The sequence below is a fragment of the Cricetulus griseus genome, chromosome 5 (assembly GCF_003668045.3).
Source record: "Cricetulus griseus strain 17A/GY chromosome 5, alternate assembly CriGri-PICRH-1.0, whole genome shotgun sequence".
Taxonomy (NCBI): domain Eukaryota; kingdom Metazoa; phylum Chordata; class Mammalia; order Rodentia; family Cricetidae; genus Cricetulus; species Cricetulus griseus.
In genome coordinates, this window is record NC_048598.1 from 15,870,392 (window position 1) to 15,884,629 (window position 14,238).

At 43.0% G+C, this 14,238-nt stretch overlaps 1 protein-coding gene across 1 annotated transcript in view; it reads right to left on the reverse strand.

Annotated features, from left to right (window-relative positions):
• Positions 1-1,852: 1,852 nt before the first annotated feature.
• The window catches only part of Desi2 (desumoylating isopeptidase 2), a 52,604-nt gene continuing 40,218 nt past the window's right edge, over positions 1,853-14,238 (reverse strand). The window contains exon 5 of the mRNA XM_027418867.2: positions 1,853-9,780. Coding sequence (XP_027274668.1) covers positions 9,547-9,780 — 234 coding nt within the window. The 3' untranslated portion in view covers positions 1,853-9,546. The remainder of the gene's footprint in view (positions 9,781-14,238) is intronic.

The window sequence follows — 14,238 nt, forward strand, 5'->3', positions numbered from 1 at the left end:
TTACAGGCTGCAGTCCAACAATGGCTAGCTGTGAATGAAAAGTTCAAGAATCCACATGCTCCTCAGTGAGGGAGTCCTGAGGTTGGCCTGATCTGACCTAGACTCAGCCACCACCATCCTGTTTTGGGGCCCTGAGCTGGCCCATCTGGAGTGTCCACTACAGCCATCCTTCTTTTGAGGCTTCCTTTTTGGGTCCTATCTTTTTAGTGTGCTATTTTTGGGAACCCATTGACTGGTCCTTCTTAGAGCTAACCTCCTGCCTACCACCAGTGCCCAAATCTGTGCTAGGTAGGGTTCTTCAGAGGGGCAGAACTAGCATAATGTAGGTATAAGATTTGCTAGATTAGCTTGCGCTTAAGGGCTGTGTGGCCCTGCAGCAGTCACTTGCATACTGGAGCTCGCAGATCACAGACCTGGAAGCCTCTAGTCCCAGTCTAGTCAGTGCCAGGGCCTGGAGCTCCCTGGGGAGCTGTAGATACAGTCCACAATAGGTTACGAAGCTGGAGTCTGAGGGCAGGGATGAACTGCCTTCCCTCAGATCCTTGTATCTGGCTGCCCCTTGGAAGCTGTGGTCCCGTGAGGGCATGCCTTCATCTGTAAATCTTCTCTGGAAGCATCCTCATAGACATGCCCAGATGGTGTCTTCTGGGTGATTTCAAAAAACTTAGGTTGACAATTGATAACAACCATCACAGGTATGAAGCGCCTCCCAGGGACTCGAAATTGCCTCCTTGGCCCCACAGCTGGTGGCACTGTTTAGAGAGGTTCTGGCAATGTGGAGGCAGAACCTAGCTGCTGGAAGCAATAGCTGCTGAGGTATAGCTTGTCTACAAGAAAAGTAATACTCATTAATAACCAGGAATGTATACCTCAAAAGTGGGAAGAGGTCTGTCCACACTCAGCAGACATGGGCTGTGTCACCTGATCAAGACACAAGGAACAGGAACTAAACCCTGGGTGGCGAGACTGTCAAAGCCACATGGCAAAGCATTTACTACCTCAGGTGGCTTGGATCAAGTATGGGCTCTGAGGTTGTGATGAATCGTGTATCCTGTGGGAATGAAGCGCTGTGATCTTCAGTCCGTTTGTGGAAGAAAAGCAGCCAGTCCTCAACTGACCTGTCAGAAAAACTTCCCAAATTTGTGCAAGTTTTAGGACTATTTGGTGTCATGTCCAACACCATAGCCAAGCCTGCATGCTACCACAGAGGACACACGAGATCACAGGTTTCTCTGGAGTCAACAGGTTTTTGAAGACATTCTTTTGTATGTATGTGTGAGGGGGTATGTGCCGCCGAGTGATGTGATGTGGAGGTCTCTCCTTCCATCTTGTGGGGCCTGGAGATCAAACTAAGATCGTCAGGCTTGGCAGCAAGTACCTTTACCTGCTGAGCACCTCACAGGCCCTTTTTAATTTATTCCTTAAAGCTTTGAAAGTCTAAGCAGGCTCTGCTGTTCAGTTTTGAAACATTCATGAGGGCCATTCTACAGACAACAAAGCAAACACTTAATTGGTTTTTAAGTTTTTTTCTTTCTTTTTTTTTTTTTAGTCACCTCTTGCTGGGTGGGTCGGTCAGTTGGTCTCAAACTCACAATCCTGCTTTGGTCCCCCAAAATCTGTGATTACAGCTATGTGCACTGTGCCCACCTTGACCAGGTATTTTTTTTTTTAAACTTTTTCAATGTTGAGTGTTATTTTTCCCATTGGTTGTATGGGAGGTTAGTATGATTTCCATCTCTCTGATTCCTTTAGTTATGAAAAATAGTTTTACGGTGAAGCTCTGAGAAATTTCATTATGTGATGTTATAAGAGAATAATTGGATCATAGAGTTCTGTTTGATTAGCAGATGGAGAGAGGGCTGAACAGGATTTTATTTAATAAAAGTGTAATAAGAGTATATTGTTTTTCTACATCAATAAGTTTGAACACATACATTCCTAGCAGTTCCTAGAGAGAGCCTCACAACCGCAGACATGCCTTACAGCGTTTACAAAGTATTGCTCATCAGAGTGAGAAAGCTGCAACAGTCCAAACATCCATCAAAGGGAGAGTAAACAGGATCATGGTGTGTTTGTATAATACAGTAGAAAACAATACAGCCGTGGAAATGAGTTAGAACCATACATATTAATATGCATGAATTATAAAAATAGAGAATTTTAAAACCACGGGATATATATGATTTCATTTATACAAAGCTCAAAAATAGGCATATGCAGGTGACAAAATCATTAAAAAAAAAACCCAAAGGGACAATGTACAGGAACTTTAAGATGGTGGTTCCCCTTCTGGTGGAAGGAAGAGGTAGTGATGGGGGAGGGGCCTAGACATGTTCTCCAGGCCTGTTATTTAAGCTGAGTGGGAGGTACAGAGTGTTACTCATTTTATTATCCTTTAAACGGTTCATACAATTATATCAAACCCCCCCCCCCCCAGTTTTCAAACAGCGCTGGGCTGAACTCCTGGCTTTGTAAGTATCAGGTAAATGCTCTGCCACTTGCTACCCTGGGAGCTACACGCCCAGCCCTAAATTCTATTGTATACATCATTCAAAATCAAGGTGATTTGCAAAATAGTGACTGGGACATAGATAAGAGTTGGCAGATTTTGGTTGTGGAGATGGAGAGGTTTCCCTTTGTCATAGCAGGACTCAAGGGGACATTGTAGAGGAAATCCTCTATGCCACCTGCTGGTAGGAAAGAGGGGTGAGAAGTGGGAGTGATGGAGAGACAAAGCCTGGTGAGGTGTGTGTGTGGGAGCATCTGATCAAAGTAGGGAGCACCTCCCATGGAAGCTCCCATGGAAGCAGTGTCTCTGGAGACAAATTTAGTGAGTCTGTAGATTGAGAGATGAGAGGCCAATTAACCTGACATTTTTTTTACTGAGGCATCAGTGAGGGTCTCAATTGATATGTGAAGGGAACATGTTGGAGCCACAAGGAGGGAGAAGGCATGAGGGGCCTCCAACTGGGAAGCTGACTTCCAAGGGGCCAAGAGCAGGCCATGGTGCAGTGTTGAGTGCCCCTGCTTTGTGGATAGAAACATAAGGCTAACCCAGCACACACAGTGGTAGCTGGACTCTGGCAGAGTCTAGATCCCAGTTGGGCTAGTGATCCAGATAATTTAAATAAAGGGGCACTGAAGTGGCAGAGGGATCTGAGGAGGAAATGACTTAGTTGCTGGCCATGGATTTGGTTTGAGTGAAAGGAAAAATAGGTTTGGGTGGGTTAAGGGAGATGTTAGTGCTAGGTTTAATGGCTTTGGGATCTTGCAAAGGCCAATGACTTCTAGTGGTGCAATGGACCAGGGTAAGCCTAAAGTTAATGGTCAGAAATGCTTGGAATGAAGATTCCAGAAGTGATCAGGCATGGCTCATGCCTTTAATCCCAGCACTTGGGAGGCAGAGGCAGGTGAATCTCTTGAGTTCAAGATCAGCCTTGTCTACAAAGTGAGTTCCAGGTCAGCCAGGGCCACACAGAGAAAACCTGTCCTGAAGAAACAAAAGATACCAGAAGTGGTTTAGACCATTCAGTTCAGGGTTGAAGTGACAGAGAGGGACTGGGACAATGACAGTGGTTATTAACTGGGGATGGATGGTGAAACTTGTGTCTGTAGAATAATGACCTGTGTGGATGTAGTCACTGAGAATGAAGACAAGAAAAGGCTGAGAGGAAGACAGAAAGATCAGAAGCGTGTGAAGCAGCAGGTGGCATCTGGCAAAACTGGACAGCTCAGATCCAGCTGGCTGGAAGCTCTGTAGTGGAAAAATGACTGAAGCAGAAACGAACACAAAGGTTTAGAGGGCAGGGTGTGGCTGAGATGCTTCTTGAAATACACCAAGTGTCACCCACTAAGGCATTTTTGCCTGCCACATTAGAAGTGTCAGAGGGGACAGTAAGAATGAACAGCTAGCAAATGAGCTATGTGCAGGGTCCCTGGGGATGAAGGTCTGAGCAGTTTGCGTCTTTAGTAATGACATAAACATGGATTGCTAATTGATGGAGGTGGCCTTTGGATAAAATTGCCCAGCCTTAGCCAGTGGACTTGGGGTTTTTAGACCATTCTCTCCCAAGTGCTCAGGTTTGTTTTATTTTGTGGTTAACTTGAGAAATCCTGTCTCTACCTCTACTGAATTTTGTAGGGGAACCAATGACTAAGTCCTCCAATGGGTCACCTGTCCAGGCTGTTGTGTGATTGCAGGCTAATTGCCTCTCTACTAATTAAGTGTCCTAGGGCAGCCCCAAACACATCAGAGGTAAAACAAAATGATTTTGCTATTTATTATCTTCAGTCTAAGAGGTATGTATGTATGAATGCATACATACTAGGGTACTCCTGTGGTGTCTGTTCACTGATGCTGGCAGACGAGGAAGGTTTGTTTTCTACACTTGATTATGGCCAAGTCTGGCAGCTCTGCTTCCTCAGGCCATATTCCAGCTTTGCCACTGTAAAATTCCATCTCTTATTTGAGGGAGAAGGGCAGGCCACCTACACTGCCCCCCACCAGGTGTTTTGCCTGCATGTATGTCTGTGTACCATGTGACGTCAAAGAGGCAGAAGAGGACTTCTGATCCCTGGGACTGGAGTTACAGGAACCCAGGTCCTCTGGAAGGGTAGCCAATGCTCCTAACTGCTCCTAACATTCACCTCGAAACTGCCTTTCATTTGTTATTCTCATCACACATGTATGACAATACACGTGTATTGGGACAGTCAAGCAATCTGCATTCAAGGCTTTGAGGAATCTGGCTTAGCACTCTGGGTACCTGTATCCAAGTCCTCTGACTCACAGAGGTTCCAAGGGTAGCCTGAGATCCAGTGAGGGTGTCAGAAGCAGATGAAGGCTGTCCTGAGACTAACTCCACTGCCTGCCTGTGAGTCTGGGATTCCATAGAAGACAAGTCTTCCTATACCTGGGAGTGCTCCCCAGTGTGGAAAAGGCTTTGAAATGGCAGCCCTCAACAGCATGGGAGGGGGTCACTCTCAAGTGGGACTATGAATTCTTCTAAGCCAGGGCAGGGCTGCAAAGCTGAGGCTCATCTGGTCTTTGGAAATAAACAGGTCCCTGAACCAGTAGAGTGGTGGCTTCTACCATTTCTTTAGTGTTACTTTGGTTTGGACAGGAAGGAAATTGCTCAGATGTGCTGATTGAGTCAAGGTGTGTTGAGAATGCTCAGCAGTTCTCTGTTGTGGAATATTTGTTTAACTAGGCAAAGGTGTGTTGCATTTTTTGTGCTGCATTTGTTTAACTATGTAAAGATGTGTTGCATTTGCATTACTTAAATAAAATTAACCTGGACTCAGAGAGGCGGAGTTAGCAACTAGCTGACAGGAAGTAGCAGAACACGTTTTTTTTTAGTTGGGGCAGTGTGGAAGGAGAGGGGCTTCCAGGGCACCAGCAGAGAGAGAAAGCCAGTTGCTACTCTATCTGAGCTTGCAGGTTTTTGCCCTAACCTTTGAGTCTCAAGTTTTATTAGAATGATAGAGATTTAGTTAATGCTGCCTTTAGCGGCATCAGCAGAGCAAGTGTCTGAGGGAACAGAATCCTCCCAGGTTATGGCCTGAGCAGCAGGGCCACTGGTAGTTTTAAAGTGCAGCCACTGTGACAAAGGTTGTTTTCTATCAGTAAGAATGTTAAGTAGCTGTTTGCTACTAATTTACCTTTTAGAAAGTATAGAAAGTCATTAACCTTCCTTAGCACAGACTTCTAGAAAGTTAGAGCAAGGCCAGTACACAGGTTAAATTTAGGGACAATTAAAAACTGATAGCTGTTCCCTAATATCATTGGCATTTCTTTGTTTGTTTAAATAGAGAGGACTTTTAAGTTATTTAGCAGATCTGAGTCTGTTAGGAAATTAAGGTAAGAGTCCTATTTTGTATCCCTGAGGTGAGAACAGCTTAGTTACAGTATATCACTCTTATTTGGCAGAGTGGACAAATATGATCTTGGTAGAGCCTAAAAACTATTAATTTACTTGATAATATTTAATTTGAGGGGAAACGTTTCAATTAGGGTAGGAAAACATTGCGCTAGGTACAAAAGGCCAATGGAGGTGAAAGGCAAAGGTTCAGGTTAGAAGTACCAAGCAGAAGAGGTTGATGGCAAATAAGGAACATAAGCAAGCAGGCTCCTGCTTAATTGCTGAAAGGGGATTGGGAAAGCCTTCCAGTCGGCCCACTCTGCCGCCACTCTCCAGAAACAAAAGTAATTACCGTTTGAGTAAGGGAAGCTGTGAATACAAGGAGGACAGGGTATGGAAGGGGCTGGCCGAGTTCCTGCAGAGCAGATGGGATTCCTGGATTTTACCAAAAAAAACCCTTCCCAGAGCAAATACAGAACAGCACTGTCTCTTAGAGGTCAGAAAGAACTATAAAACATTTCTTATAAAAGTAGTTTTTAATAAATCGATGTATTTCAATGTTGTAACATGATAACCCAAATGCTATATCAAGGTAGCAAAAGTGAAGGTTCCTGGTGTTTTAGAAACGCTGTGAATGACAGTACACTTGCATTCAACTTCACAAGAAATTCTTTTCAGGTCCATAAAGATTCACTGACAGCTGTCCCACCTGTTGACAGTGGAGATGTGTGTATAAGACTGAGCAGACAATGAAAGTCTAACAATGGAGCTACACTCTCAAATCATACTGACAAGAACCGCATGTAAAGGCAGGATGGCCAACTGCTGACAGAGACTTTCAAAAATTAGCCATTTAAAGCAAACTTAGCATATACCAAAGCTATAGGAAATGTAGAATGGAGCCATAGACGACACATGGGTTAGAGCCCTGAAGCAGTGACTGTGTTTCTACCCGTCTTGTGATAGAAGCAGCCATGGAAACAGAGTTCTGCAGCTGTCTGTGGTGCCTAGTCTCCACACACACACAACGCTATCAATGGACTAACCCTGGAATCCCTGCTCTGTAAGATGCTGGTGATGGGTAGGTTGCTATTGCTGTGAGTCAGAGCAATAGTTGGCTGGAGTTCAGGCCTGGAGGTGTTCTAGGACAATCACCACCTCTACAGCCCTGTGTTACACTTCTAAAGCTGATGTCCCAGTGAGGGTTAAAAATCCAAGCATATTTAAAATGAGTACCAGAAACCAGCTGTCTGATCTGTTACTGCTGTTACCGTTCAACCTACCAGGAGAAATGGTTTCACCTGGTTACAACTAAAGACGCTGTGTCCGACTCCATGTATTCATTACCAGAGTTTTGACTTGGAATTTTCTTCTTATGAGTTCTGGTTCAGAACAAAATTGCTTTCTTCCAAGGGCAAGAAAAGCAAAATTAATTAAACCCATTCTTAATTTGCACTGTAGAGAAGGTCCTCACTAAATGAGATTTTCTTTCTCTTTCAACCTCAAGTACACTAGACTGCAAGGAATCTCATGTCCAGAATTTGATTTGCTGACTTTCCGAGAACTGGTGCGGGCACTGTTATTTTCCCAGATCTTTATATACTTCAATCTTCAAACACTACAGATAGACGTGAGAACAGCAAGTCGCTTGTGTATTGAGCTGCTGAGATCTGCGTGAGCAGAGGAGCTGTTTCTAGCTATTTACCCAGACATGTCTGAGGGGCCATTTTTCTCTTGGGTCAATAGCAGATTCAAAACATTTATATCTCAATGACTTAGAAATACTTCCATCCATGTTATTAATTAAAAACAAAAACAAAAAAAACCCAAGTCAACTGCACCAAGCATTTCCTACTAAACTAGGCTTGAGGGCTAGGGCTCTTCTTTTAGAGAACAACCTCCTGGAGAGCATTAGTGTTTTGTCCTAAGTCTCATTTTCAGACCTGAACCAAGTCAACTCTTTGTAAAGACCGAATATTCTGTCTTGCTTCACGGTTCCTGATACAAAGGCTCTGCCCCGCCCCCCCCCCCCAATGGAGCAGAGTAACTTGCAACGGCTTTCCTCTCTGGAAACAGAACAGTCAAACAGCACAAAGTGGCTTCATTTTCCTCAGGCCAGTGTTTATAACCCAAGGTTTACTGTCCCTAAGGAGGGTGTGCTTACGTTAAGTATCAATCAAAATCAGCTCATGGAAAAGTTAAAGACGTAATTTACTTAAAGATATGTATCTTCGCATAGAGAACTGTGACTTTCATACTAATGAAGTATGTAAGCTGCAGTCAGTACCTTGGATGTTTCTATGCTGCACCCACTACTTTACACAGGACACTCACTCTTAAGGCAGAACATTGATTGTGACAATGAAATGATTGGTTCTTACATCCAAGGGTCACCTGGGGGTAGACTCTAGCAGACAACTTTCTTACTAAAGAAGACTTAGCTGTATCGAAAACTTCATTCCTAAGATTATGTTATGTAAGAGACACACATTTGAGAACATAAAAAGATGAATCAGACACACAAAAATATGATTTTCCAACGGGAGATCAGTGAAAATAGAATTTCTATTATGAGGCGAAACTACTCTCATCATGAACTAATAAACTCCAATAAACCATTTCTGATATGGTGTACACAAAGTATTAAACATTAAAGAATTACCTTTGGGGGGGTGTTTCTTTAGACTCTAGTTTTCAACGTCTAGTACAAAAGGTAGCCTGGCTAGTTAAAAAAGCAGTTTACTGTCAGTTTGTACTGCTGCTCAGGAAGCTAGGTTAGGACACTCCTACCCCACCAAAAACATCCTGTGCAGGGAGGAGTTTAGTATATATTCAAATAAAAATGAAGCCCCTGCCCCAACACATGTGCAAAAACACTTGTCAGTTATAAGAATAACTTCCATGAAAACATCTTCACTATAGAATTGAGGCATGAAGCCAGGCAGATACAAGAGCACCACCCTGCTGAGGGGGGCATATTTGGGATGAAACCAGTGGCTCCACGGGCACCTAGGAAAATGTGCTACTTAGAATCGGAAGGGAGTGGAGAGGAACTGACCCAGGGCCCCAAGCCCTCGGGCTGTTTGTGCGCTCCTTCATGCCAAGCCGGTTTGGATCCCTGTATCTGGGGCCAGAAATGGTAACCAAACAAATACAAATCTAATGCACAGCTCTTAAGCAGGTGATGGGAATCATAACTCTGTAATTACCTCTTCATGTGCCTACTTTTTATGCTGGAGCTCTGGCAATTTTCAGGATGTATATAAAGATGACCTGCCTAACTTTTGAAGATGAAGATTTTCTTCTTTCATGGTGGTAGAAGTCCATGCAAGACTTGTAAACAGTGATACAAAATACTGTAAACGTAATTTAACAGAGCTCATATAAAACACAGGAAGTGAATCCAAATTTACAAGTGGATTAAAAAAAAGAAAAAAAAAAAAAAAAAAAAAAAAAGAGGGCAGCTTCATATAAAGTTTTCCCTCCTGCGCCAAGTGAATTTTCTTCTTCTTCTTCTTTTTTTTTTTTTGTTTTTGTTTTTGATTACAAATATAATCCTGAGCTGAAAAACTGGGATTTGGGGGAGAGCCATCTTTGCATACAAAATATCCAAAGGACATTTACTCTATTTTCTTTTCTCTAGTACTATTCAGAGACAGTTCTGAAGGTGTGACTTTGGAGATGCTCATAGTTTAGTGTGACGCCCAGTTCTGGCAGCAGCTGCAGGACTTGCCATGGCTGCGGATGCGGCTGCGTCCTCTGCTTCTTCCAGCTCATCCTGGAGCTCTTGGCTGACACTAGACTGCAGTGCGGCTGGAGTGAGCCACTCCTTTGGGAGGCAGCTCTGTAGGAAGGGTATACAGGAGCTGAAGTAGGCCAGTCGGTTGATCCAGCGAGGAATCTCTTTCCCACAAAGAATCTAAGGGGGGAGAAGAGGTTAATGCTGACTGTCTTGCTAAGGGGTGGGTGGCTGTAAGAGAAAATATAGTGCAGACCAGCTTGTGGTGTTTCCGCTCTAGGCTGCTGACAGATAAGCAGAGCCTTCACTCAGGACCCCTGACCCTCCTGAAACCCCTTTACTTTCAGCTGTGTATTTTTTTTTTTTTACAGTTGTGAAATCAAGCTAATTCTGCTCAGCTTTTGTCTGTCTTGGATCCTTGAACTACTCTGAAACACATAAAATTACTGTGAACAGTATACAGAAGAAAAAGGCTTGTTAGCACAAGATGTTACTAGAGTAAGAGAAGCAAGCCTCTTGGGTATTTTTGTCAAATCTTTTTCCAGGTTCTTTTCTGCTCTCCCAATTTCTACCATCCCACTCTGCCCTGGGTGCATTCTATGCCTCTGCATTCAACCATGACCCATTTGTTTCAAGGACGCTCAGATGGTTCAGAAAGAAGTGTCCCCAAATGAAGACTAGCTCCATGATAACTGGCAGAGGAACTTTCATGGTGGAAGTTCCACCCAAGCCCCCATTATCTCCCTCCAAGCCCTGCTGAATCTCAGAAAGCCCGCCAAATGGTGACCTTTCCTTCTGAGGAGCTGGAAGGCCATTGGAAAGTGATGTATCAATTAAATGTGGGCTTTTCTAACTCAGTTTGATTTGGTATGATTTGGATTGCTGCATCAGCAGAGAGGCTTATGGGGTGTAGAAACTTTTCAGGGACAGTGGTCAGAACAAGGCATGGAGGCCTGGCTAGGCTTCAGCCTAGAGACTTTAGTGGACAGAAGTAGGTGTCAACTGGGATTCTTCTTGGCTGATGACCTGCTGCGCTTCTCTGCCCACTGCCCATTCTTAGAGTACTTAGGACTGGAAATCTTCTGCCTACTTCAGATAGTGAGATGCAGCTCAAAATCATGGTGACTTTACCCTGTATCTCACCTTGGCTCTCACAAAAAAAAAAAAAAAAAAAAAAACAAACAAAAAAAAAACTAGGCTCAACTGAATCCACACTAGTTTCACATCATGGGATCTGAAGCTAGTATCTGAAATATCTGCAAATATTAGGTTAATGACTTTGGAAGAAGGCTTCCAAGTTTCTTACACTAAAGTAGTTAACATTTAGAAAGCTAGCAGGTGTGCAATACTTTCCCCTAAGAATTCACAGCAGCATTTCTTAATCCCTTTTCTATCTTAGCTAAAAGGAAAATGAGGTGGCTTCATTAAGGACAGGTAGTGTACTCTGACCATTTGATTACCCATCATCTATCACAGTGCCTAAGAGCAGAGGGAGGCAGGTGGGTACTTAAATATGTTTAAAGAATATTTATGTGGGCACGAGTTGGGAGAAAGCTGAGCAATGAACTCACTAGATACGGTTCCCATCTGTTTATGCACTAGCAAACACTGTGTCTTACATTTGAAATAGACCCAGGAGTATCTGCATAGATATTAACCACATAAGAAATAGTTAAGAAAACTCAAGTTAACATGACAGACACTGCTGCCCATTACACAATCTCCTTCTCAAATTCTGGTTCTATTCAGCAATCTGTTGTCTTCTATTTGTGTTTCAGGAACGCTGACTTCGCCCCAGTTCTTAGGGTTGGGAAGACTGACCAACCTAAAACAGAGTCTGTGATAATCAGCTACCTGCATCTATAGATATGAGTTATGCTGGGATACAGCCATATCTATTTAATTACTGCCTATGCCTCTTGGTTACAATGAGAAGAGGCAGAGCTAAGGTCATGAATGGCTCACAAGCTTAAAGCACCCACTAGCTGTCTCTTTATAAAAAGTTTACCAGTTCTTGAGTTTGTTTGTTTGTTTTTTAAATTTGTTTTAAAGAATGTTATTTTATGCATGAGTGCTTTAACAGCCCGAACATCTGTATGCCATGTATATACAAGAGGGGTTCAGATCCCTAAAACTCGGAGTCAAAACCCATTAATAGGGCGGCGATGCACACCTTTAATCCCAGTGCTCAGGAGACAAAACAACAACAACAAAAACAAACAACCCCCCCCAAACCATTAGTATGTTATTCAGCATTGTAACTACAATTTTTTTTTAAATGAAATAAACCACTAGTAGTGAGGTAACTGTGAAACTTGTCTTCAAATACATCCGTGTAAACGGGGACATATTATTTTTTCCTATGGCTATTTACCAAATAGTATTTGGTTTATATGGTATGAAGGGTAATATTGTCAACTGAACCAACCACCAAATAGATAATGCTCTGGGCAGGTCTGTGAGGATGATCTAGGTTAGATCTTTGAGGTGAGGAGACATACCCTAAAAGACGACAACACTATTCATGGGCCGGGGTCCCAGATAGTGCACAAAAAGGAGAAAGGAAACTCAGCACCAGGTTTATCACTCTGCTTCCTGACTGTAGATGCAGGGAAAGCATGGCTCCTGATGCCATGACAAACCTCCCTTTAACTATAAGCCACAATAATCTCTCCCTTGTTTTCTTTTTGTAACTTTTCTTCCCCAAATCTGTCCCTCTCTCTTTGAAATTTATTTATCCTCCCCCCCCCCAAGACAGGGTTTCTCTGTGGCTTTGGAGGCTGTCCTGGAACTAGCTCTTGTAGACCAGGCTGGTCTCAAAATCACAAAAATCCACCTGCCTCTGCCTCTCGATTGCTGGGATTAAAGGTGTGCTCCACCAATGCCAGACTCAAAGTTACGACTTACAAGTATTAAGTTTGGGTACCAACTCGACAAGGAGAACTATTGTCAACTTTATAAGACTGAGGATAAACAAACAGATAACCTCTGGGCATGTCAGTGAGGGATTTATGTGGGTTAGGTTACTGAATGAGTTGGAGTCCTGGATACCCATTTCTCTGTTTCCTGACTGAGGATACAATGTAGTCAGTAGCCCCAGGCTCCTGCTGCCATGCCTTCCGAGCAATGATGGACTGATGTGTGATGTCCTTCTGTACGCTGGAATATGTTTTTATTGGTTGATGAACAAAGCTGCTTTGGCCTATGGCAGGGTAGAATATCGATAGGCGGGAAATACACACAGAGATAGAGGAAGAAAGAAGACGGAGTTGAGGGAAGATGCAGCTGGCGAGGAAGCAAGACATGTAAAAAGTGAGGTAATGCCATGACCACATGGCAATACATAGATTAGTAGAAATGGCTTAACTGAAATGTAAGAGCCATTGCCCAAACAATTATAACTAATATTAAGACTCTGAGTGATTATTTGGGGGTTGCTGGCAGGACAGTAACTTCTGCTTATAATGGACTTCCTATAAATCAAAATAAATACTAACATTTGTTTCTTTTTTTGAGGTAGGGTTTCTCTATACAGTCTTGGAACTCACTCTATAGATCAGGCTGGTCTCAAACACACAGATACCTACGTGACTCTGCCTCCTGAAACTATTCTCATTATTTATTTATTCGTTTGTTTATTACTTTTTTTGATTTTTTGAGACAGGGCTTCTCTGTGTAGCTTTGGAGGCTGTCCTGGGACTTGCTCTGTAGGCCAGGCTGGCCTCGAACTCAGAGATCCGCCTGCCTCTGCCTCCACCTCCCAAGTGCTAGGATTAAAGGTGTGCGCCACCACTCTTACTTTCTAAAGTTATATCTGTCATAGCAACAAATAACTAATGAACACAAAAGAATCATCTTGTTTTCAAACGCAAATCCAGCAATGCTTTTAGGAATCTCAGTGATATTGATGAAAAAATATGAAGAGGTATGTACAGGAGTATTTATTATAATATTTTGAATGATATCAAAAAGACTAGACTAACTTAAGGACCAGCAACAAGAAACTAGTTCAATTTTATACTGTCACATGAAGACTGTCAGCTGCGAAATGAAAAGCATCGTTATATATTGCTTCAGAATGAACTCTAGAACATAAACAGGTCCCCTTATCTGTGATTTTACTGCTGAAATTTGTTATAATTAGTCCACTTTAGTCTAAAAAATGCTTTTAAGAAAGACTACATCAAGCCTTTAATGCCTACATTTGTGAGGCAGAGGCAGAGAGCCCGGCAATTCTCTGTGAGTTCAAAGACAGCCTGATCTACATAGTGAATTCCAGGCTTGCCAATAGAGAGACCCTGTCTCAAAAAAAAACAAAACAAAAAAGCAAAACAAAACAAGACTACCTCTGCATAACTTTGTTACCGCACAGCATGATGTTTTTGTGGTTATATTCCATTGCAGGTATTTACATGTGGGGGCCTGAATGAGTCATGTTATTTACAGTCTCAGGCACTTGAGCTTCAGACCTCACCTCCTCCCAGTGTGGTTCAGGATGGGTGCTCACAGAGTCCAGTTCCCACCATCACGCCTACTACTTGCCGCCAGGCTTCCCCACCTTAATGGACTCTTACTTGGAAACATAAGCTGAGTAAACTCTTCCATGTTGCCTTGAACACGGTGTTTTATCTTATCAAC